This window comes from Mytilus californianus, unplaced genomic scaffold (assembly GCF_021869535.1).
Source record: "Mytilus californianus isolate M0D057914Y unplaced genomic scaffold, xbMytCali1.0.p SCAF_5, whole genome shotgun sequence".
Lineage (NCBI taxonomy): Eukaryota > Metazoa > Mollusca > Bivalvia > Mytilida > Mytilidae > Mytilus > Mytilus californianus.
The window spans coordinates 9,596,737-9,621,825 of record NW_026262701.1 but is presented as its reverse complement, the minus strand read 5'-3'; the positions used below and the strand labels follow the sequence as shown (position 1 = coordinate 9,621,825).

At 31.9% G+C, this 25,089-nt stretch overlaps 1 protein-coding gene and 1 long non-coding RNA gene across 2 annotated transcripts; both read right to left on the bottom strand.

The window, feature by feature from the left end:
- Window positions 1-3,348: 3,348 nt before the first annotated feature.
- On the bottom strand, window positions 3,349-24,655 carry LOC127700582 (NADH dehydrogenase [ubiquinone] iron-sulfur protein 3, mitochondrial-like). Its single transcript, XM_052204132.1, has 6 exons — window positions 24,552-24,655; window positions 8,877-8,948; window positions 6,153-6,400; window positions 5,732-5,857; window positions 5,027-5,146; window positions 3,349-3,578 (listed from the first exon to the last, which is right to left on the bottom strand). The coding sequence occupies exons 1-6, from the start codon at window positions 24,613-24,615 to the stop codon at window positions 3,417-3,419; spliced, it is 792 nt and encodes a 263-aa protein (XP_052060092.1). The 5' UTR covers window positions 24,616-24,655; the 3' UTR covers window positions 3,349-3,416.
- LOC127700586 (uncharacterized) lies at window positions 10,650-16,311 on the bottom strand. The gene is made up of 3 exons (XR_007981647.1): window positions 15,830-16,311; window positions 15,225-15,345; window positions 10,650-10,866 (listed from the first exon to the last, which is right to left on the bottom strand). It is a non-coding gene; the product is annotated as an uncharacterized LOC127700586 (long non-coding RNA).
- Window positions 24,656-25,089: the final 434 nt, after the last annotated feature.

The window sequence follows — 25,089 nt, the reverse complement described above, 5'->3', positions numbered from 1 at the left end:
ATCCTCCTGGCCCCCCCCCCAGAATATCAAATGGTCGTCCCCTAAGCATAGAGGTGTAAACAAAACGAGGTAAGATAAGCATAGTAGTGTAAACAAAACGATGTAAGATAAGCATAGTAGTGTAAAGTTTGTTGTATGAAAATAGAAATTTAATATTCAGAGCAAACAATGAACAATAAAAATGTACAAATCCTGTGCCAAAGTGCCTGTGATCTGTTACGGCTCCCATCACTATCCTCGAGTTCCAATTTGTATCAACATCAAAGCCTTAACCCATTCAGAAGGAGAACTAGTATCTATATCTTCTTTTTTATGTTGTGCCCACTGTCTGGCATAGTGTACCAGCACAAGGCGGTTCACCTGATGTTGACATATTTTTGGTAACATTGAATAATAGGATTAGGTCAACTATATTTGTCTGCAGAATCATTGTAAGATGTTCGTGTCTGATTGACCAGGGTCACCTGACCTTATCCTCATATTCATGATTCTTTACATACTAATTTTTGAAGTTATTTGGTCCATAAAGGCTATTCAAAGAATCAGTAAAGACCAAATAAGGTAGTCACCTTCAAAATAATGTATTGTAAGATGAACTACATCTGCTAATGTACAAAAATGCTGTTATGATAAGCATAAATATTAAAGAAATAAATGGGGAATGTGTCCATGGGACACAGATGATGCCCCCGCTTGCATATAACATTATAAAGGGACATAACTCAAGAACTGTAAAAGTGACGCTACCCAAATTTGTACTTGATCTGAGTTTTGTGGTTATAAGCATTGTGTATAAGTTTCATAACATTTGGTTGAGGCAAACTAAAGTTAGAGAACAGAAACGAAAAATTCAGCAATTTTTCCATTTGTAAAGGGGCTCAACTCTAGAAAGGTAAAAGTGACGCCACCAAAATTTAAACTTGATCTGTGTTTTGCAGTAATTAGCATTGTGTATAAGTTTCATAACATTTGGTTGAGGCAAACTAAAGTTAGAGAATGGAAATGAAAAATTCAGCAATTTTTCCATTTGTAAAGGATCATAACTCTAGAACGGTAAAATTGACGCCACCAAAATTTAAACTTGATCTGTGTTTTGCGGTAATTAGCATTGTGTATAAGTTTCATAACATTTGGTTGAGGCAAACTAAAGTTAGAGAATGGAAATGAAAAATTCAGCAATTTTTCCATTTGTAAAGGATCATAACTCTAGAACGGTAAAAGTGACTCCACCAAAATTCAAACTTGGTCTGTGTTTTGCAGTAATTAGCATTGTGTATAAGTTTCATAACATTTGGTTGAGGCAAACTAAAGTTAGAGAATGGAAACGAAAAATTCAGCAATTTTTCCATTTGTAAAGGATCATAACTCTAGAACGGTAAAAGTGACGCCACCAATAATCAAACTTGATCTGTGTTTTGTGGTAATAAGCATTGTGTATAAGTTTCATAACATTTGGTTGAGGCAAACTGAAGTTAGAGAACGGAAACCAATTTTGGGACGTATGTACGTATGGTAAAACTTAATGCCTCCTCCGCTACGGCGGGGGCATAAAAAACTTTTATTGAATAATTGATATGGTTATTTTAACTAGTTTTGGTATTGTGTTAGCTTCAATATCACCTATAGGAACATTGGTTTCTGTGTAGTATCTTTTGTTCTATTAGATCAATCCCTGTGATTTATATTTTGCCCCTTGGTATTGACTGATCTTTGTGTTCTAGTAGATTTACAGCTAAATCAATCAACACTTAATGCTATCTAGGTTCTATGGCCATGTTTCATTGATTATTAGAATCAACAGACACAAACTATAATCCACAATGGTTCAATATTCCAGTTTGGGATGGGTTATCAAATATTAAACTGACCTTCAAATCTAAGCAACTCTCCTGCAAAAAGCCAAAGTAATTATTCCTTAAAGAACTTCCTTAAAAAAGTACGATACTGCTTCATTTTTTTTAAAATACTCATTTATAATGATTCAAAATTGCTGAATCATCCCTATGAACTATTCACAGTAGTGACCTGTTGGGTAGTCCACAGCATCACAAAATGAAATTTGAAGAATAAAAGGAAATGCTGCATAAATGGTCTTTTTGAGCAGGGTAAGCTAATCAACTGAACAAATAGAGGGGGATAAGCTTGCATTATTTAAATGACAAGTTAGTAGAAAATTACTTGTCAAAGAGGAAGTGTTTACTTCAATATCCCAAATGAAGAAAACATGATCTGAATCTCATTTTATATGTCCTCTGTCTGTTTCTTTGACAGTAACTGTAGGTTGCATTTCTGTAAATATTGACAATGCAATTTCCCATAGAAACTCCTTTTACTGCTAAAACTGTACCACTTTTATTATGAAGTTTTGAAAAAAATCATATCCTAGAATGGAAAGTTCATATGCACTACAATTTTTTTCAAAGGTCAAAATATAGGGCTGTGCGGCATATTTTCAACGTTTATATGCCCCGAAATTCTAAGAGTTTAAACTAACACTAAATTTCTTAACTATCCCTACCTTGACAGTAGGATTACCACAGATTTCTATATAGACAATATGAATATGTATATTTACTGGTAACATTCCCAAGTTATGTCTCTATGAGATGAAACCTAGAGATCATAACTTGGAACCAGTAAGTAAACAAAATTAATTATCTATGAATATTCTATATCTCCCCAAAAGAGGCGTGGTTTGAGAAACAGCTGTATTTACAAAGAGCAACCTGTAGGCATTATATTTATAGTGCTTTATTTTCATTGTGTACTGATGTGCATGTATATGAACTTGCACCTATTTGAACATGAAACATGATATATTTGCATCATTTTTTTCACTTTGCCACATTTATTTTTGCATCACTCATGCCTTTACTCCAATGTTTAATGGCTATTTTGTTTTACGTTTTACTTTCTTAGTTGTTTGTTATAATTTTTCATGTATTGCTGAAGGAAAATATTTCTATCAATATAAAACCATTTTCTCTTTTCCACAAGGTCATCTTAAGCATGCAGTGTGGTGTGATAATGCACTTATAACCAAATGTCATAAATTGATCATTGCCTGTTTGTGCCTTGAAGTGTATAAGATTTTGTCTCATTCACATCTGCTCAATTGTTTTTGGTAGGAAAGCAGCTTTTATTCTTAGAATCTAATATATTGAAAATCTATCAATATCAGAGACAGAGGATAACAATTAATCATGTGATGAGACTAATTCAATGTTATTCTTGAGGTGATACTATATATAATCATCATAAAGTTGCAAGCATCTGATTGAACCGTCAAGACTGATGGAAGCTGATTTCCTGGATCTAACTTTCTAGACAGATGAATTTCACAGACAATTTAAAACATCACATTTAATCTTAATTTATAGACAAACATCTATGATAATATACAAGAACTATTATTGTCATTGTTTAGGTTCTTCCTCAGCTGGTCTCTCACCACCTTCCTCCACTTCACGGAACTTAGGAAATACTTCCCACGGTGTATTATATTCAAATTTTCTAAATTCTTGTGTTAATTCTAAGGGTTCTACGACCACCCTTTTGACCTCATCATCATATCTAACCTACAAAACAATAAAGGAATTTTTACTTATTGTCCTTTTTTGGAAATATCTAACTAAATTATGAGCTTAATTAAATGATGGCACTACCTTATACTTATGTCTGTTGTTAGGCAACACATGATGCTATTTACAGAATGACTTCACCTGTCTTAGAATATGCTTAGATCATGTAGACATAACACTGGTTAAGATTGTTCCCCATTGTTCATGCAGACAAAGTAAAGTAATAATTAGGGTGTTTTACAAATTGATATAAATCAGTATTTTTTATTTAATTATTATATTTTTTGTCATGTAAAATACAGTTGCACATTCTAATATTTTATCAACTTGAACTTAAAAGAGAGTTTTTGCTCTGTTCTGTATTGTTATGATGGACAAGGGATGTAGGGTAACACCATTAAGACAAAAACCTGGAGCCCAATAAAACCAGGAAAGACATCTACAAGCCAATATACAGTCTTCAACAATATACATGTGTCTGTACCATAGGTCAAACTTTACTGTTCTGAGATAATCTAAGACCTGATAACAACACCAAATACTTTAAGTGACTAAAACACTCAGGTATAGCAAGGACAATCATTGATATGACTTCTTCCATTGGATAGACCCATAAGCATGTGACATGATAACAATTCCTTTATTGAAGTCATGTTTACTGTTAACATGGTTAAGTGTCACTGTTTTTTAGTTGATCCATTTTTCTGATGATGAAGGTCAATCAATTGTTTTTTCTCCATTTATCAAGCCAGAGGACTTCATCACCTTTTTTTTTTAAGTTCTACAACCCTAATCTAATTGATGAGTAATGGGTTTATATTGTGAAGAATCAGTTCAATCAAAGAAAAGTATGCATATAAACTGAAACAGAAAGAAAATAGCATCAGGTCTAAAATTTGCAGAGGAGAGAGAAAGAGAGAAAAAGTTGATTTGCTATTGCAAAAATTATTTAATTTGTTGAATCTAACAAATAAACATTGAAAAGACTTATAGCATCATTAAATTTTATAAGACTGAATAAAATATTTGTATTTATCATTTCTGTAGTCTATGTAATAGTACTGAGATTTTACAAATTGATACAGTGATTCTTAAAACTGGCCAAATATCAAGAGTATTTCATTTCATATTGATCTTATCACAAACTGAGACACAAATTATAAGATTAGAAAGATTTTTAAATCAATCACTCGGGAATGATGGGCAAGCCAAACTTGGTTTATACTGTTCAACCTACCTCATCACAACCATTAATGATCTCTTTAAAGAAAGACAAACATTGTTACAATTATGAGCAGAAAAAAATCATATTTTTGAAAGGCAGATAATCTATATTAATATGTAAAACATTAAAAATTCAGTTGATTATAAAAAATCAATTGAAATATTTACTTGACTGTTCTAATTATACATTCAGGGTTATTGCCCTTGTCTGATAAACTTACTTCTACATATCCACTTAGTGGAAAATCCTTTCTAAATGGATGTCCCTCAAATCCATAATCTGTTAGAATTCTTCTCAAGTCAGGATGGTTGGCAAAGAATACTCCAAACATATCCCAGATCTAAAATGACAAAATAATTCCATATATTAATACCATATTTTGTTAAATTTATCTTGTACAACAGAAATGATTCTTACTGAAAAAAATAGAAATCAAAACAGTTTCTTTACATCTTTTGTCTAAATCAAGATTTATAAAAGTCTGAATTAATAGCTTGTCGTCACATTTTGGCACATATCTTTATTACAAAATTATGAATATTTGGAATTACTTGTGATTATGTCTTATATTTGGTAAAAAATAACAAAGGACTCTAAAAGTACTGTTCAACTATATATACTGTCATGGAGTGCCATGTGATTAAATTTTTATAGTGTGAATATATCTTCGATTTGGTAAAAAATAAACTACACAGCTCAAAGTACTATACTATACATACTGTCATGGAATGGCATATGGTTTATAAAATTGTGCCATATCCGATTATGAAGCATCAATTACTATTTACTTGTGCACATGTACATAATGCAGTTGTGTGTAAATTTGATGAGAACACACTGCAGTGATCTCTTACTTAAGATGGGTCTTACAACAGGGGGCTGTTGTATTACAAAAACACATATAACATTGGTACTTTTATCTTACCTCTCTTTCATACCAGTTTGCTCCAGCAAAAATAGAACATAGGGAATCTATAGGAGTCAATTCATCTGTGTAAGTCTTCACTTTAATACGAGAATTAAATCGTAGTGATAATAACATATAGACAATCTGAAAGTAAACCAACATAGATTATAGTATGTATGATTGGTTAGAATCCAGCGACAAGTATTACATGCAATCTTAATGGCAAACACAGAATTTCAAAGAAATTTAATGTGCTCTATTTTCTTTCAATTTTTTGTTGAAGACAGTGTTTATATAATACGCCTGTTGTTTCTGTAGTTTTAATTTTATAGCAATTAAGTTTGTGGAGTTTCAATTTTTCAGTGGCCATACTTTATGAACTGTTTTTGAATATTATACTTCATCTGTACTTTATAACGATGTTAGTGGTGTAAATTACCTCAAACCTTTTTTCACGTGTGGGTACATCAACAGCAGCGATATCTGTTATATTTAAATACTGTGTATTATGGTGATCCTTGAGGAATGAAATAGTTGGTACAATGCCTTCTGGATGTATCAGTATTTCTAGCTCCTCGTGGTGAGTTACAACAACATGTTGTACATACTTTGGCAGACAATCAGCTACATATTGCCCAAAGTCTTTCAACTGCTGTCTGTAGGGCAAGTTCTGAGGTCTCACCGTGGCTGAAATATACAAGATTATTTAAGTTATGCTTCTGATTTCAACAAGTCTAGGATTAAATCTATCCAAGGGTTCAAAGATTATTATAGACATATTTTAACATATTATCAACATAATGAAATAAGAGATTTTTAGTTGTTCGTCCAGATTAGTGTATTATGGACAAATAATTAATTTACCAGACTATCAGTTCATAATTAATAACAGACTAATTTTGTACTGCTTTGAATTTTGTTACAAAAATTCTATCACTGTTGCTCTTATTTCTCACCAACCCAGATTTTATTTCTAGAAGTGCTAATCAAAAACACTATTTTACAAGTTAAATTCTCGCCAATGCCTTGAACAAAGCATTTATATCAAAACCGTGTTCACTGATATAGACATAAGGTGATGTGGGAAATAAATGATACACCAACCCAACAACATAAATAACAAAAGACATCTAGTCTATTTACCTCTCTTCAATGATGTCAATTATCAAGCATTCCTTCATTTAATGGTTCAATTTTATTTTTCATTTCACATTTTTTTTAAACAATCATGACAATACTAAAAGTTAAATTTGTTTGAATTATTCAAATATTATTTTTGAAATCATACAATTTGCAAAACACCTTATACATATACTGCAATTTTCCTATTCTGGTCAAGAAGTTCATAGGATTTGTCATTAATTTAAAAGACAATATAATCATGATAAATGTTCTGTTTTAGGATATTGTAACTTTTAAGCACACACATTCATTTAGTATAAAATCCTATAAAGTGCCAATTTCACATAACACCTCATCCCAAATATTGGGAATGATTTTGTCACTGTTTTTGCTTTAGATGTACATTTGTACATGTGATGTACTTGAATATTATTATGTATGCAGTACTAATATAATATACATGTTACTAATATCCTTGTGTGTTATTCAGATACAATCAATCAAAAAAGACCATACATTTTAATAATATTTATTGTTAAAATGTGACCAAAAAGATGCAAATTGTGAGAAAAATGAGAAGTTACAGAACTATTTACAGTACTATGATTTTTTCAATTATCATGCCTGAAAACATAAAAAAAAATTTGTTAAAAGTAGACAGAGATTACTTACAATTCATAAGTGGGTTTGTACTACTAATTTGTCATGTTTTTATGGGTATATTTATGTACACCTTTTTTCTTTTACAAAATTATGCTACCGTAATCTACCTTGTATAGTTCATATAGATACATTGTCTGCACCCCTTTTCTCGCCACAAGAATTCAGGTAAAAAAACGTTTTGTAACTGGTCAAACAGGTCTAATGAAAATCCGGTAATTTCAAATCATGTTTGATCATTTGCAGTATTTTCAGGGAAAAACCTGTTTTCCATCATCAATTAGAAGAAGTAGAAAATGCTTTAAGATGATTCTAGAAAACTTCAGGAGTGTTAAAATGTCAAAATCACAAAAAAAAAAATAATTGAGAAACTTATTATTTTAAGCGGCAGTTCGAATGGCACGTGTAAATTGATAATAAATATGGTAAGAATGTACGTAAAATCCGTACTTATTAGATATCACTAGAATACGACTGTGAAAGTAAAATAGTTCCATCCTTAAGTAAAATAATGTTTAAAATATCCATCACATTAATGTTTAAAGGATCTTAAGCTAAAACAAAACACCAAACCGGAACTAATAACCCATTACGTTTTGTAGTTTATATACTGTAAGCTGGTTCCCAGCTGACTGATACACTTTTTTCCTTCCATTAATTTCAAGCAAATTCCAGTTTATTTTATAAAATGCAGTGAAAAGAAACGAGAAATTTTTAATGACGCATTCAATTTTGAAATTTATTAGTTTATATTAGATTGTGTACAAAAATTGCATATTAATATGGATTAGGTAAATTATAAGTTTTGAAAACGATAAGAGCACCCTCTACAATTTCAATAACAAACATGGCGGAATTTAAACAAACCTCATTAAATCAAGTTTTCACTTACTTCTTGCTTATCGTACTCTATAATCCGCACCCCTGTCTGGCAGGTTCAATTTTGGAGAATAAAACCATGGACTATACAAGCCTGAATTTGGTACATATAAATATACAGCTTTTTGAAAGGTTACAACAATATAGCTGTCTAATGTACCATATACAGCTTTTCCAATGGTTACAATATAGCAATGAATCTTATGGTCTTATATGGTGTATTTTGGTGATGTTTTATTGTATACTACGGGTATCTCAATGTACATGTATCTGCTTACCCTATCCATTATCCTTTTCTTTAATTTCACATAATCGCATTTATTTGCAGAATCAAGAACAGTAGAAACATATATTTGTGTGTGGTTTCATTGGTACAGTATGTAAACGTAATATTAAAATTTCGTTTGGGTTTTAATTTTAGTAGATAGTTTCTTTCCAGGTCAATAATAGAAATTAAAACCCCAACAAAAATTTTTGCTTTAACAGTAAAAATAATAATTACGAGATGTTTGGTTTGTAGAGTCTGTTGTCTGTAATCTCTGACACTGTGCAACAACTGGAGTGGCTTTTAGTACTAAAAAAGAAAAAAAAAAATGTTCAAATTAGTAAAAGTCTTGTGTGTATTTTGTAAATTATTGCTTCTAAGCTGTGAAGTTTCAACATGTTCAAAGGAAAACAAAATTTAAAACAGAAAAAAGTTTTAAGATAGCTCCTGGTATAACTGTATAATACTGTTTTTGTGTGTGCAACATATTAATTTTCCGATTATCCATTATTATTGAAAATTTTTGATCAATGGATAATAATTTTCAAAAATCGATAACCTTTAAAGATTTTTTTTCATCAAATGGTTTTTTTTTACACAAACCTTTGTACACCTCCCTGTAATTGTAAGGAAAACCTGAAAATATACCATTTTGTAAATATGCACTTTTTTGGTGTACAGTACTCTGCATTTATCAATGTTTATCCATCTGTATGTTTGAGAAATTCTACATAAGTAATAGTTATACATGTTCATTTAATTTTATAGCTGACTATGCAGTATGGGTTTTGCTCATTGTTGAAGGCTGTACGGTGACCAGTCACCCATAGTTGTTAAATTCTATGTCATTTCGTCTCTGGTGGAGAGTTGTCTCATTGGCAATTATACCAGATCTTCTTATTATTATATGTAGGACAAGTTTTACAGTAATACTATGTATGACATGCTCAAGTATTATACAAAATTGTACAATTATAATTCAGAATCATCAGAGAGCATGCTGCCATTCAATTTCTGATAATAATCAATTTTTAATTCATACTCAAATAATGTTGGAATTTAGAAACACAATTTACCTTATGTAATATATAAATGGTGAACGGTCAAATTTGGTCAACCACTAATGAACTGAAAGACATTAGTGGCAAGGACACAGTCATGACAACAGGGCAGTCCATAAAACCCTTTCTGGTTTTTCATTCCTTTTCGTGATTACATGTTTGAAGGTTACTTTAAGTTTCATAAACATGATTGAGACCACATAAGCCTCCAGAAAACTACTATTTAATAACCATGAGAACAAATGATGCAAAAAGTATGTACAGTAATCTTCAATTTGAAATTTTACAAACAACTGAACGACCACTGAATATTATAACTTTAATCAAACTAATTATGAAATTCCAGTACCACCAAAAGACAAAATAATGAAACTTTTAGAAATCATTCTAAAAAATATAATATATCTCCTTTTGATATTTAACTTTTGTGTCAAGCTTGCAGTTCCAATAGACAGAGCAGCTTCATTCAATGGAATTAGCTGACTTACGAATGTTCGTAGGTTCATATCGTTTGCTTTCAACGTTTTTATCGGAATTTGCTTTTTACTATTAATGCCATATTTATATTGCAAAATTATTTTCCTAATCCATCCTTTTTTATCCTCAGTTGACAAACATTTTTCATCTCACCATTTTACTTCAAATAAAATGCTCCGCTGGGGCGCAGCTTGATACAATCGCAGAGGTCGAACCCTGAACAGTTGGGACAAGTATGGACACAACATTCAAGCTTGATACAGCACTGAATTTGGATTGCAATTAAATATTTGACACATCATAGGTTTTTGACACAGAATGAACATGATGAAAGTGGTCTAAGAACTTAAAATTTTTTAATTTACCTATTCAAACCATATCATTATTATTTGCTTTTATATATAAATCAGAAATAACCAATTTAAAATGGAAAATTTTAAAGAAAAAAAAGGAACCCCCCCCCCCCCCAAACTTTTTGAACCCCCTTATGATTCATCACCTCCAAACTCAATCCCAGCCTTCTCTTTGTGGTATGGTACCTTGCAGTACAATTTCAGAGAGATCCATACACTTGAACACAAGTTATTGTCTGGAAACTAGAAAAATGCTTATTTTTGGCCCCTTATTCCTAAACTTTTTGGGCAATTACCCCCAAACTCAATTCCAGCTTTCCCTTTGTGATATGGAACCTTGTAGTACAATTTCAGAAAGATCCATACACTTACACACAAGTTATTGTCATGAAACTAGAAAAATGCTTGTTTTTTTGCCCCTTTTTTGCCCCTAATTCCTAAAATTTGGAGGGAATTACCCCAAAATCAATCCCAGCATTCCCTTTGTGATATGGAACCTTGTTATACAATGTCAGAGAGATCCATAGACTTACACACAAATTATTGTCATGAAACTAGAAAAATGCTTGTTTTTTGCCCCTTTTTGGCCCCTAATTCCTAAAAATTGGAGGCAATTACCCCCAAAATCATTCCCAGCATTCCCTTTGTGATATGGAACCTTGTGGTACAATGTCAGAGAGATCCATACACTTACACACAAGTTATGTCTGGAAGTTACAAAAATGCTTATTTTTGGCCCCTTTTTGGCCCCTAATTCCTCAACTGCTGGTACCATAACCCCCAAAATCAATCCCCACCTTCCTTTTGTGGTATTGAACCTTATGGTAAAATTTCATTGAGATCCATTCACTTAAACTAAAGTTAGAGTGCGAAAACTAATGTGTCTTCGGACGACGACGACGACGACGCCAACGTCATACCAATATACGACCACAAAATTTTTTTTGCGGTCATATAAAAATGTGTCGATTCTAAATTTTTCATGTTTTTAAGAATACGTAAATAAAGTGAATTTTTTGGTAATACATGTATTTAAAGTATTTTTTGTACAACATTGGATGATTGATTGTTGATCGCTTAACGTCCTGTGGCAAATATTTAATGCATGTTCAGGACGAGAACAAATTAACAATACTCAGTACATAGTGATGAAACAATAGATAGGTTCAGTAATAGGGGTCCACCGGGATGAAGGTTGGGGAAATTTGGACTGCCCCTGGAAAATGAGGGTATTTTGGATAGGGACAGCAATTTTGCTTTGCAACAGTCCACCTACGGACCCCTCAAAGAGAATGTTGCATTTGTTCTTGCCATTCAGAGAGCATGGCGCTCTCTCTACACGAGCCACTTTCAACTCTGACCGGACGTGACTGTGTACCTATACATCCCGCACAGCCACTTATGAAAGGGTTTTACTGTCGGTCGGAGGCAGACAAAAGTGACCACATTCTATTCCTCAGTCACCATTGGGGGAATACCGTATAGCGGGTTATTTTCACGGGGTGTTTATTTTCGCTTATTTTGGCGGGTAAGGGGAAATCACGAAATTAAATTCCGCGAAAATTTATGCATACGTTCGGTACTTTCTAATAGCTAAAGCGTTTTATAAACTCTATTTTTCCCGTTTGTCAAATCAATAATGGTTTGTGTTAATTTAACCAACATAAATGTGAAAGGTCATTGTTCCCAGGCTGTCAGGTGTTAATTAGTTAATTGGTTACATAATAAAATAATTAATAATATTAGAGTGTAAGGTATTCTGTCAGGTATTTTATCCTTATTAATTAGTGTCAAATTATATATGATCGAAAGTCACTCATGATAATTTTATGATCTAATTAGTACATCAAAGGTCCGGTCAATTTCGTAACTTATCAACCATAACATTTACCAGAGGTTTGTACACCTGTGACAAATATCTAAGTACCGGTATTCTATTGATTAACTGTATCAAAATAGAATCAATAAATATAAAGAATTCATGCAGGTAAAACAATCATTTAACCATAACATAGATACTTTTATTATAGATTAATATGTGACACTTAAATAAACTATTATTTATCTTATCTCTCTATCTCTTGTCAATTTTTACAACTTTTAATTGCAACCATTTCAGTATCCGCCAAAATATTTAATAGGGATTAATGAATCCGCCAAAATAAAAACCGCCAAAATTTTTCGTATACTTTGTTGCCCCTAAATCGCGAAATTTTACACCCTCGAAAAATAACCCGCTATACGGTACAACAAAGGAAACACGAGCAATCTGATATTGAAACATATACACTGCATCAATAAAATAATAAATGTTATCTTCGCAAAATAATTTCAATTTATTTCTATCCATATAAACATTTACCACTACTGGTTTCAGTTTTGAAATGAATAAGAATTGACTGCTCGTACCATTATAAAATAAATTGCTTCGCTGAGCGCAGCTGGATACGACCGCAGATGTCCAACCCTGAAAAGTTGGGGCCAAAATGGACACAATATTCACGCTTGATATAGGTCTGAATTTGGATTGTTATTAAATTTTTGACACATAATAGGTTTCTGACACAGAATAACTGTAGTCATAGAACTTCAAATTGGTTTATATTCAATTTTTTGCTTTTGTGCAATACACTATGCAAATTGACACCCCCCCCCAAAAAAAAAAAATTTTTTCCTGTTTTTTTGTGTTTGTACAATACACTATGCTGTTGAATATTAACCCCCTAAACAAAAATATTTGAAGAAATTTTCTTTTAATTTCTAAAATCTGAAATGAGAAAAATTGTCCCCCTCCAATTTTTTTCACCTCCCCCCTTTCACTTATTCCAAAAAAAAAAACTTTCCCTCAAGTTATGGTCAGTATCTCAGACAATCATCATTTCTTAATACATAATTTACAAGCAGTGTAAGGAAGGTAATCAAATTGTTATTTAAATTGATTTGGATTACCTCCCTTACACTGCTTTTAAATTGTCTCAATTGTCCTTTAACCAGAAAAACCCTTGTTTTCCCCCTTTTTTTGCCCCTAATTCCTAAATGGTTTGAGCCATAACCCCCCAAAGTCAATCCTAACCATCCCTTTGTAGTATGAAAACTTGTGGTATAATTTCAGAGAGATTCATACACTTTAACACAAGTTATTGTCTGGAAACTACAAAAATGCTTATTTGGGCCCCTTTTTTGGCCCCCAATTCATAAACAGTTGGGCCCATAACCCCCAAAATCAATCCCAACCTTTCTTTAGTGGTTATAAACCTTGTGTTAAAATTTTATTGATTTCTATTTACTTATACTAAAGTTATTATCTGGAAACCATCTGTCTTCGGACGACGCTGACGACAACGACAACGACGTGATACCAATATACGACCAAATTTTTTTTAATTTTTGCGGTCGTATAAAAAATGAATTAGTTTTTTTTAATCACTATTTATTATAACAGAGAAATGAAATATACCAAAGAAACAATCAAAAGTCCATAACAAACTATCTAAGTCATGGCAAAAGAAGTGAAAAACGATGACAAGACAAACAGCAGTCCACAAAACACAACATTGAACATAGACTGATATTAATTTCTGATGATGCTTAAATACTTTGACAAGATAAATTTTGTTGATGCTCTACAAGTCCTGGGGTATTTCACTTGGATAAAGAAAAGAGAAAAATTAGTTTTAATAAAGGTTGGTGATTTAAACCGGACTTGACGGACGCCTTCGTGCCACGTGAGCTAAAAATAAGGAGATGTCGTATGATTGCCAATGAGACAACTATCCACCAAAGTTCAAATAAAGTAGATGTAAGACATTATAGGCAATCCTACGGCCTTCAACAACAAGAATAAAATGCTCCGCTGGGGCGCAGCTTGATACGACCGCAGAGGTCGAACCCTGAACAGTTGGGGCAAGTATGGACACAACATTCAAGCTTGATACAGCACTGAATTTGGATTGTAATTAAATATTTGACACAGCATAGGTTTCTGACACAGAATGAAAGTGGTCTAAGAACTTAAAAAATTTTAATTTACCTATTCAAACCATATCATTATTATTTGCTTTTATATATAAATCAGAAATAACAAATTTAAAATGGAAAATTTGAAAGAAAAAAAAGGGAAAAAAAAATCCCCCCCCCCCAAATTTTTTGAACCCCCTTATGATTCATCACCCCCAAACTCAATCCCAGCCTTCTCTTTGTGGTATGGTACCTTGCAGTACAATTTCAGAGAGATCCATACACTTGAACACAAGTTATTGTCTGGAAACTAGAAAAATGCTTGTTTTTTGGCCCCTTTTTGGCCCCAAATTCCTAAACGTTTAGGGCAATTACCCCCAAACTCAAACCCAGCTTTCCCTTTGTGATATGGAACACTGCAGTACAATTTCATAAAGATCCATACACTTACACACAAGTTATTGTCCTGAAACTAGAAAAATGCTTTTTTTTTGCCCTTTTATGGCCCCTAATTACTAAAATTTTGAGGGAATTACCCCCAAAATCAATCCCAGCCTTCCCTTTGTGGTATGGTACCTTGCAGTATAATTTCAGAGAGATCCATACACTTGAACACAAGTTATTGTCTGGAAACTAGAAAAATGCTTATTTTTGGCCCCTTGTTGGCCCCTTATTCCTAAGCTTTTTGGGCAATTACCCCCAAACTCAATTCCAGCTTTCCCTTTGTGATATGGAACCTTGTAGTACAATTTCAGAAAGATCCATACACTTACACACAAGTTATTGTCATGAAACTAGAAAAATGCTTGTTTTTTGCCCCTTTTTGGCCCCTAATTCCTAAAATTTGGAGGCAATTACCTCCGAAATCAATCCCAGCATTCCCTTTGTGATAAGGAACCTTGTGATACAATGTCAGAGAGATCCATAGACTTACACACAAGTTATTGTCTGGAAACTAGAAAAATGCTTGTTTTTTGCCCCTTTTTGGCCCCAAATTCCAAAACGTTTAGGGCAATTACCCCCAAACTTAAAATCCAGCCTTCCCTTTGTGGTATGGTACCTTGCAGTATAATTTCAGAGAGATCCATACACTTGAACACAAGTTATTGTCTGGAAACTAGAAAAATGCTTATTTTTGGCCCCTTGTTGGCCCCTTATTCCTAAGCTTTTTGGGCAATTACCCCCAAACTCAATTCCAGCTTTCCCTTTGTGATATGGAACCTTGTAGTACAATTTCATAAAGATCCATACACTTACACACAAGTTATTGTCATGAAACTAGAAAAATGCTTGTTTTTTGCCCCTTTTTGGCCCCTAATTCCAAAAATTTGGAGGCAATTACCTCCAAAATCAATCCCAGCATTCCCTTTGTGATATGGAACCTTGTGATACAATGTCAGAGAGATCCATAGACTTACACACAAGTTATTGTCATGAAACTAGAAAAATGCTTGTTTTTTGCCCCTTTTTGGCCCCTCATTCCTAAAATTTGGAGGCAATTACCCCCAAAATCAATCCCAGCATTCCCTTTGTGATATGGAACCTTGTGGTACAATGTCAGAGAGATCCATACACTTACACACAAGTTATGTCTGGAAGTTACAAAAATGCTTATTTTTGGCCCCTAATTCCTAAACTGTTTGTACCATAACCCCCAAAATCAATCCCCACCTTCCTTTTGTGGTATTTAACCTTATGGTAAAATTTCATTGAGATCCATTCACTTAAACTAAAGTTAGAGTGCGAAAACTAATGTGTCTTCGGACGACGACGCCAACGTCATATCAATATACGACCACAAAAATTTTTTTGCGGTCGTATAAAAAGCCATACCGTATAGTCGGCATGACAAATATGAAACAATTCAATTGAGAAACATAACCTTAATGGCCTAATTTATTAAAAAATAATTTACGAAAAACAAATATGACAGACATGAACCAATGACAACCACTGAACTAAAGGCTCCTGACTTGAGACAGGCACATAGTGTGGTTGGGTTAATCAGCTTTGTGAGTGCTCAACCTTCCCCCTTACCTTGGCCAGTGGTGTAACAGCACAACATAAGAACAAACTGTAATCAAAGCATCGTTGATGCTGTGATCCAGCCATATTCATAGCTAGTCTCATATTCTTTCTGACCATACTTTTTTCTAAATTTTTTTCTCTTTTCATTTCCAATCTTACTGTAAAATTTCTATGTTATTGTCCAAAGGTAGGGAATTTCGCAATATTGATGCAAATATAGATATATATACTGATCTTTCAATTTTAGACTCGGTCAGATTTTATTTTTGACAAGAATGGAAAGGAAAATCGTCAAACAAGTAACATACTTTTTATATGCCTTTAATAATGACAGGTTTAATAATTTCCAGAAAGAGTCCTTATAAATGCACTTTCTCAACAACAAAAATAAAAAAAAACAAGCATTCTGAGAGTATTGCATGGCAATACATAGTCCCCTACCGGTTAAAAATTAGTTGTACTGGAACAAAATGCTAACTTGATATATGACTTGTCATGGTGTAAACTACATGTATGCAACAAATATCAAGTCAATATCTTCAAGCATGACGAAAAAAAGTGCGGAAAACTGATAATTTAAGTGAATTTTCTAAGTCCAAGGACCCTAACTCTGCAAAAAATCATCAAACAGAAAGGAAATTCAAACTTGGTCTGTAACTTGTCATGATAAAACAATGTACCAATTATTAAATCAATATCTTCAAGGGTGACGAAAAAAAGTGCGGAAAACTGAATATTTGACGGAATTTTTTAAGTCCAAGGACTATAACTCTGCACAAAATTATCAGACTGGAACAAAATTCGAACTCGATCTGTAATTTGTTATGATAAAACAATATACCAAATATCAAATCAATAGCTTCAAGCATGACAAAAAAAAGTGCGGAAAACTGATAATTTAAGTGATTTTTCTAAGTCCAAGGACCCTAACTCTGCAAAAAATCATCAAACAGAAAGGAAATTCAAACTTGGCCTGTAACTTGTCATGATAAAACAATGTACCAATTATTAAATCAATATCTTCAAGAATGATGAAAAAAAGTGCGGAAAACTGAATATTTGAGGGAATTTTTTAAGTCCAAGGACTATAACTCTGCACAAAATTATCAGACCGGAACAAAATTCGAACTTGATCTGTAACTTGTTATGATTAAACAATATACTAAATATCAAATCAATATCTTCAAGCATTTAGAAAAAAAGTGTGGAAAACTGATTTGCCAGACTGACAGAAGGACAGACAGACAGACGGACGGAGTGCAAACCTAAAGTCCCCTTCGACTTCCTCGGTAGGGGACTAATAATAACTATTTTTTATCTAAATTGGTGTTCATTCTTCATTAAGAAAAAATACCTTTCCTGTATTAAAATCTGAATGGACAAATACCTAATGCTGAGATATTTCCAATTACTGTCAAATAGCAATATAATGGGATATAAACATGATAAATGTAAAACAAACAAATAAATATTATTGCAGAAAATGCTCAGGTGAGAGTTACATTGTATGCAATTTTTATTTAATATTTCAACCAAATTTCTGATTATTGTAACTAATTAATTAGAACTTGATTATTGACTTATGTCAGATGATAATTGCACTGATTTTACAAGTAAAATAAAATTTGTTTGCATTTTTTATACATATTTTTTTCATTTTAAGTATTTTCTTTGAAAATCATGACAGTTAATAATCATTCTGACTCTTACTTGCCTATGGAAAGAATTGGAGTAATACCATTTCAAAAAAAGTGTGGGAATCAACTTAAATATATTAATACACATGTTGACCTACATTTCGTTGAACAATAATTTACACAAACACAAGATACTAATATAATACTTTCAAAATTCTTATCTACTGATTCAATTGGTGTTCAAATACTTTTTCAAATTAATTCATAAATAGTAAATCATCATAAATTTTGATTTAGAAAGGAACTATATGCAAGTGTATATCTAAAATAAAGTCACTATTCTACCAATCTTTTCTTAATTTAAGGGCAAATAACATGTCAAAAGTTTGCAGTTGATGATTAAAATGGTGTAGAAAGATTCTGCAAGTCATAAAAACACATAATTAGTTTCATGATATGTCTTCAACTTAGTATTCTGCACCATCTCCAAAACCAGAGTGATCGCATAGATCCAGCATGGCTGAATCAAAAATCAGTTGAAAAAGGCTCAGATCGACACAAAGCAGAAAAACATCAAACAAAAACACAGAACGGACGTTGCAGGGTATTTATCCATCCCTCATCCCTAACAAAAAAAAAATAGACACTTATAGACATGTATAGATTTGGGAGGATCTGAAGCTTTCAATATTCCTATGCAATGTCAATTTGTGTGTTTCTCTCTTTGAATAGTTTTGATTGGATTGTTATATTGCAATTTCTGATCGTTATTTGCAAACCTTTAGAAAAATGTTTTGTGCAGCAGGGATGGGGTAATCGTAATCTGTAATCGTAATCGATTGTAATTGATTACATTTTTTCCAGTAATCGACAGTAATCTGTAATCGAAGACATCTTCGATTACATGTAATCGTAATTTAATCGATTACAGCAAAAATTATGATGTAATCATCGATTACTTTTCGATTACATTTCGATTACTTTAGTAAAACAGTTTGATGAAATATAACATATATTAAATGAAAATATGTATGTTTTCATCACGTTATAGTACGGATAAAAGTAGAATGTATTAAAATGACTGAAGAGTTTATCAACTGCCTTATTTCTATCTTTTGTCTCAAGCTGCAATATGATCAACCAGAACCCCTACCAAATTTTACTTTATATCTAGCTTTTGAAACAAATGAATTTATGTGCTTGTCAATAATTCAAGACCTTTTATATTAAAATAAGAAAATAGATTTAAAATAAGAAATGAGTCTTAAGTTAAGTTCTGTACTACATTAAAGTAGTAAGTTTACTTGTATTTAAATTCCTTAAAGCATAATTTTCAATAAGAGTTGAAATTTTAGCTTAGAATAGATACACAGTTGATTCCTTATAATGTTATGATACAAAAATTGAGAAAGTACACAAAATCCTTACAACAATGAACCAATGGCTATGCATTGAAATTCTTTTTCAGAAATAGATACATGTATCCCATTTTGACACTATAAATATATATTGTTTATAAATTGAATAGAGAATAAAAAAATCTAAACAAACTTCTTGTCTCTACTAATCAGATGATCAAAGACTCCTAATCAATAAGATGCAGACTTTGTTTTCTTTTCAATTATTTCTTATTTAGAATATAGCAAAGTACTCTCGACCAATGAAATTGTAGAATTGGATGCCTCTTAATTGTGAAGAATGAATGTAAATCATGTTCTTAGTAAGGGATTATCCTATTATTTGGGTCTATTTACAGTTCAAAACAAAGAGTTTCTATAAATGAGTTACAACTGCCCCGAAGCACATTTATCAGATTGAAAGGATTTATCACAGAGTGATTGAAACTGACTAAAAGTTGAATTGTGAAACAAACAAAAATCTCAAAATAAGTTGAAGTTTACTGGTGCAGTAAAATTGGTACCGTGAATTTTATTATGAAAATATTAATAACTTCAAATTACTATAAAATTAAACATTACCAAAGCAATGCAAAAAAAAAAGGAAAAAAAATCTTTCAGATAAAAAATAACCTAAATCTTTAGCTTTCCAAAATTTTGATTACTTGATCAGTGGTTGGGGAGAATAGTTATTTCCAATACAATTATTCCGATAAAAAACAGGAATTAAATTTTAAACATATTAAAAACTTTTAAGGGCATTATTTTTTAGCATTTCCCTGACATAATGAAACAGTATTTGATGTGAAAAGCCGGACCAAATTATTGGCTGTGAAATAAAATTTAGTTGTAACTCTAATATATTAGTTGATTTAAACTGTAAATAAAACAGGATAATTCCTCACTAAAATATTACATGATTTACATTCATACTCACAATCAGGAAACATACAATTCATACATTTTCTTTCTACTGTTCTATAACGCATTTTTTTTAAAAATATTTCCCAAATGATAAGAAAGTCCTCACATCACTAAAACTTATCCATAAATGACATGTCGAAACAGGAAGTCATGCATCAATTATAAACATTGCACTGACAACGAAACTAATTCTCAGTGAATAGATCATTTGAGCCTTGAGCACTTTACAATATTCTAAGTTTGTAAGAGAATGATAATCCCTTACTTCATGATAAGTACTCGCTAACGCTCGTACTTATTCATGAAGAAAGGGATTATCATTCTCTTACATATACTAAGAAGGAGATTTACATTATTTTGCCCCAGGTTATAAAGTGTACTCCATTGGCAGTTTTATAACCTGTAATTAGGGTGGTTATCCAAACAAAAGGATTAATTCATGCATGTCATTATAATTATAAATTTCGATCTTTAAAATTAGCTGAACTAATTAATTATTCTACCTTTTTTACATTTTTTTTCAGAGGAAAATTCCAACATTGTAATTAACTATGTTAAAATATACCTGTTTTTAATTAGTTAAAAACAAAAAGCTAACTTAAGTCAGTATGAAAGCAAAATTTATGAAAAAATCTACAATATAGATAAGTGTTTGATGCAATGCGATGTCATCTCTCATTCATGTTGAAAGCCAAAATTTCAAGAATTTTTGAATATTTCTGATCCTCAGTAAGAGAATCCATCTAGAAAACAACTGTCAACTTAAAATTTGGAAACAATGCTTTAAATGCTGTTTTTGGTAAAGTTCTAAATTTCCACTATACAAACGTTGAGCAACAATATTGTGTTTAACTTACTTTATTATTTTTTTTGTAATTTTGTAGCATGTAATTGACAGTAATCGAAAAGTAATGTAATTACTTTTGATAAAGTAATCGATTGCAATCGATTACATACAAAAATCAAAGTAATCGATTATTAATCGATTACACAAAAATCCTTCATGTAATCGATTATTAATCGATTACATTTGTCAGTAATCGTGCCCATCCCTGTTGTGCAGTGCATGAATTGACAGGATTCTATATTAATTCAGGTAATATCCTTACATGCAATATTCACTTCATGATTTGTTTAAAATGAATAATGAAAGGTGTCTGTAGTATAGATCGAATTAGTCCTAGAATCAATATGAGTTTTTCAGTCTTTCCGAATGTCCGTCGGACCGACGGACATCGCCAGTAAAAAACTGCCAGGCTTGAAAAAATTCAAAAATCGCCAGACTGGAAGTCCGGAAAAAATCCATTGTTAGAATTTTTAGTTTACTTCCGGTATACCGGCAAAGTCAAAATAAAATAGATTAGATGTCATGAGCTTCCTTCGATGTTATGAGGATGCTGCACCGGGAAAAGCTAAAAAGAAAAGCCGAAGATAGTGCTGAAGCAAAGATATCCAGATCAAAGCTGTACGAAGAAAAGAGGCAACAACTGATGATGAAACAGAAAATTCAGAAACTACTGAAACAGTGGACACAGTGGAAGAAATTGACAGTTTACCAGAAGGTTTGATTAAATATATTGCAGATAATTTAGAGCATCCATTAATAAATTTTGATCTAAAATGTATTGCTTTTATACTATAAAAAAATATTATATGAAATTTATCATGAGTGCATTTTCCTTTGAACATGTTGAAACACATTAGATATTTAACACATATTATTTTCAAATTCTTTGTGGCATTTTTATGTCATTAAACTATTGTTATGTTTATATTTCAGAACCATTTTATGAATCTGAAATTGTCGAAGAACTGTTAATGAACAACAAAGATATAGATGATGTTTAAAAGTATTGCGAGAATTTTATTAATGAAGAACATAATTGGATGTTACTGCTTGACTTCGCAAGAGACTGAATTCAATTATATATAAATTATTATTAAATTTTATCATCTTGTTTGAAGTCTGTCATAAAATATTATATATTTGTAGACTGAATTCAATAATATATAAATTATTATTAAATTTTATCATCTTATTATGTCTGTAAAAGAATATTATGTATTTGTTATATTTTTGCAAAAAATGTTCGGTCTGGTAAAAGTTAATTCGGTCCTGAAAAAAGTTGATCATTACCTGACCAGATGTCCTGAAAAAACTGAAAAACCTTTGGAAAGACTGAGTTTTTGCGTTTATCACTTTACATAGACAAATATTTCCAGCATTGTCCTTTGTTTTCATAGGACAGATACTTTATTTTCCAACCGTCTCTCTTGAGTAAACTGATTATACTGATAATTTCTATTATCATCAGGACGACAGAAAATTCACTTCTAGTCTCATATATCCTTTTTCTTTTGGTATACAGTGTACTGATGATGAGCTAATAATCCTTGATTTCTTTTATTTGCATAATTCTTGTATAAGTTTATCAATTGGCAAAAAAACTTAATATAGAAAAATGGCCTAAAATAATGGATACAAGGTGAAGACACCCCCTCCCTTTCCCCCTCCAAAGACCTTCTTATCTTTGCACCATAATTCAAAAGATATAAACCTAAAGGTCCTAAAGTTAGAAGGATGAAAACAGATCTTGAGTTAGTCTATCAGTATTAATGAAAAAATGGATAAAATTTGAGTTATCTTTCTTTGTGTTCAGAGGTGCTCTTTACAGCGGAGGCTTATACACAATAATACAAAATGGCGTCGATTTTTAATCAGAACTGGACAGAAACATGTCTGATTTAAAAAAATTTAACAGATTTCAAGATAAACGCTTACAGTTTTCGTCTTTCAGTTAATTATGATTTTGTCAAGAAACTACAGCATATTTATGTACAGTAAACTTTGCAAATTGTGATCGAATGATAAATTGATTAAAATTGAAATGCCGACTGACCGATTCTGTTAAATTAATTAATTTTGAGGATCATTATGACCCATCAGATAAGAAGATTTACCTGTAACAACAAATTATGACACCTGCTGTGACCGTTGATTAGTGTAGGGTCGTAAACTTGTCATGAATATGTCACCAGGTGAAATTATAGATTTATAGAAATTGATCAGAAAATCATCAAAATCGGTAACCAATAATTTTTTCGTGTTGTGAAAATCAGGATTTTTACTTGTTTTACGATCCAGATATCGGGATTCGGGTTGAGCCATGAAAGTCTGGATGATGTGGCCAAAATCGGGATAGTTGGCAGGTCTGATATATACAACTGATTATTCATTCGGAAAGACTTCGGAACTTCTCGTACATTATCCACTTGACCATGTTGACAATTTGAAAGGAGGGGGGAACAGTTAAAAAAGTGTTTCAAAATAGGATATACCACCATCATCTGATACTGTAAAAAAATTCATTTAATATTTAAGACATTTATCTATAATATTAACATGATTAATGACAGAAATAAACTTACTGTAAGATTGTTGAAAACATTGTCAAATGACCATTCAACATATTCAAAGTTCCCACAAAAATTCGTTGGGAACATACTACGAGAAAATAGCTAATTCCTACAAGACTTTGTGGTTCGGCATTGAAAGTAAAAAACAAATTCCGATAAAAAACATCGAAAGCAAACGATATGAACCTACGAAGGCTTATGTTATAGGACTGCCAACTGACTTGATATATGCCAGTGTATCGTTAATACAGCAATGATGTTTATACTTAGCCCAAAATGAATGTTTAATTTTCTTGTTCTGAAAGAAATAAATGCCTTTTTTCTATAAGTGACCATGCTAATCAGTAGTCTAAATAATTATGACGTCTTGCTGTCTTGAAAGGCTATTTTATCTTTTTGCTATGACGCCTTCCTTTGTCCAAGGAAGTTGTCAAAGCAAAAAAATAAAATAGCCTTTCAAGATGTCACAATTATTTGGACTAGCTAATCAGCTATGTGAATGAAATTTACAAGAATCAGATGCTGATTTTAGCCATTATCCGACAAACTTACAAAAGAAGAAGAAATTGTGTATTTCTATTTTTTTCTAATTTAACAAAGGCTTCATTTCCGAATGTAGAAAATATTTAAACTTATTATAATTAAATGCATTTGCCCTTACACTGTGTTCGGTACAACTTTGTTACTGCAGCAGGTCGGAAAAGTCGACAAAATCGACTCGCCATTTTGACCTTCTGTGGGGATAAAACATGCGGGGAAAGAAACTTTAAAAATTGTGTCGAGTAATGGTCTGACCAGGTACCTACATAAAAAAATATTCAATAAAGGAATCAAACGGACATATTTACTATGGTTATTATTCGCTGTTAAATTAAATTAGTTTAAAGAGTAAAGCGCCCGTCCGTCATTCTGTCCGTCCCGTACAAGTATAAAGTGTTCTGTTGAGGTGGTTTACAATAGATGCATTTACACTTTTGGTATTTAGCTATATTTTGCCTCCGAATGACCTTAGATCCACTCCGAATCACCTTTGGACGTCAGGCAACAATCACTTTTTAATGTTTTGAATTATGATGTAAAAGTTTACGGGAACCAGTGTGATTTTACGTAATGGCGGACAAGTTTGCATACAAGTGTAAATACGTCTATATAGTTGTGATTACATCAAACAGCGTTAACAGGAAACTAACAGAAAGAAC

What these genes read in the sequence shown, in the direction of transcription:
- LOC127700582 (XM_052204132.1), bottom strand. Translation starts at nt 24,615, where the DNA reads ATGGCGAGTCGATTTTGTCGACTTTTCCGACCTGCTGCAGTAACAAAG. An exon ending in CAAACTGGTATGAAAGAGAG is followed by an intron (nt 5,147 to 5,731) that starts GTAAGATAAAAG and finishes TTGTCATTTTAG; the next exon opens with ATCTGGGATATGTTTGGAGT. An exon ending in CACTAAGTGGATATGTAGAA is followed by an intron (nt 3,579 to 5,026) that starts GTAAGTTTATCA and finishes ATTGTTTTGTAG; the next exon opens with GTTAGATATGATGATGAGGT.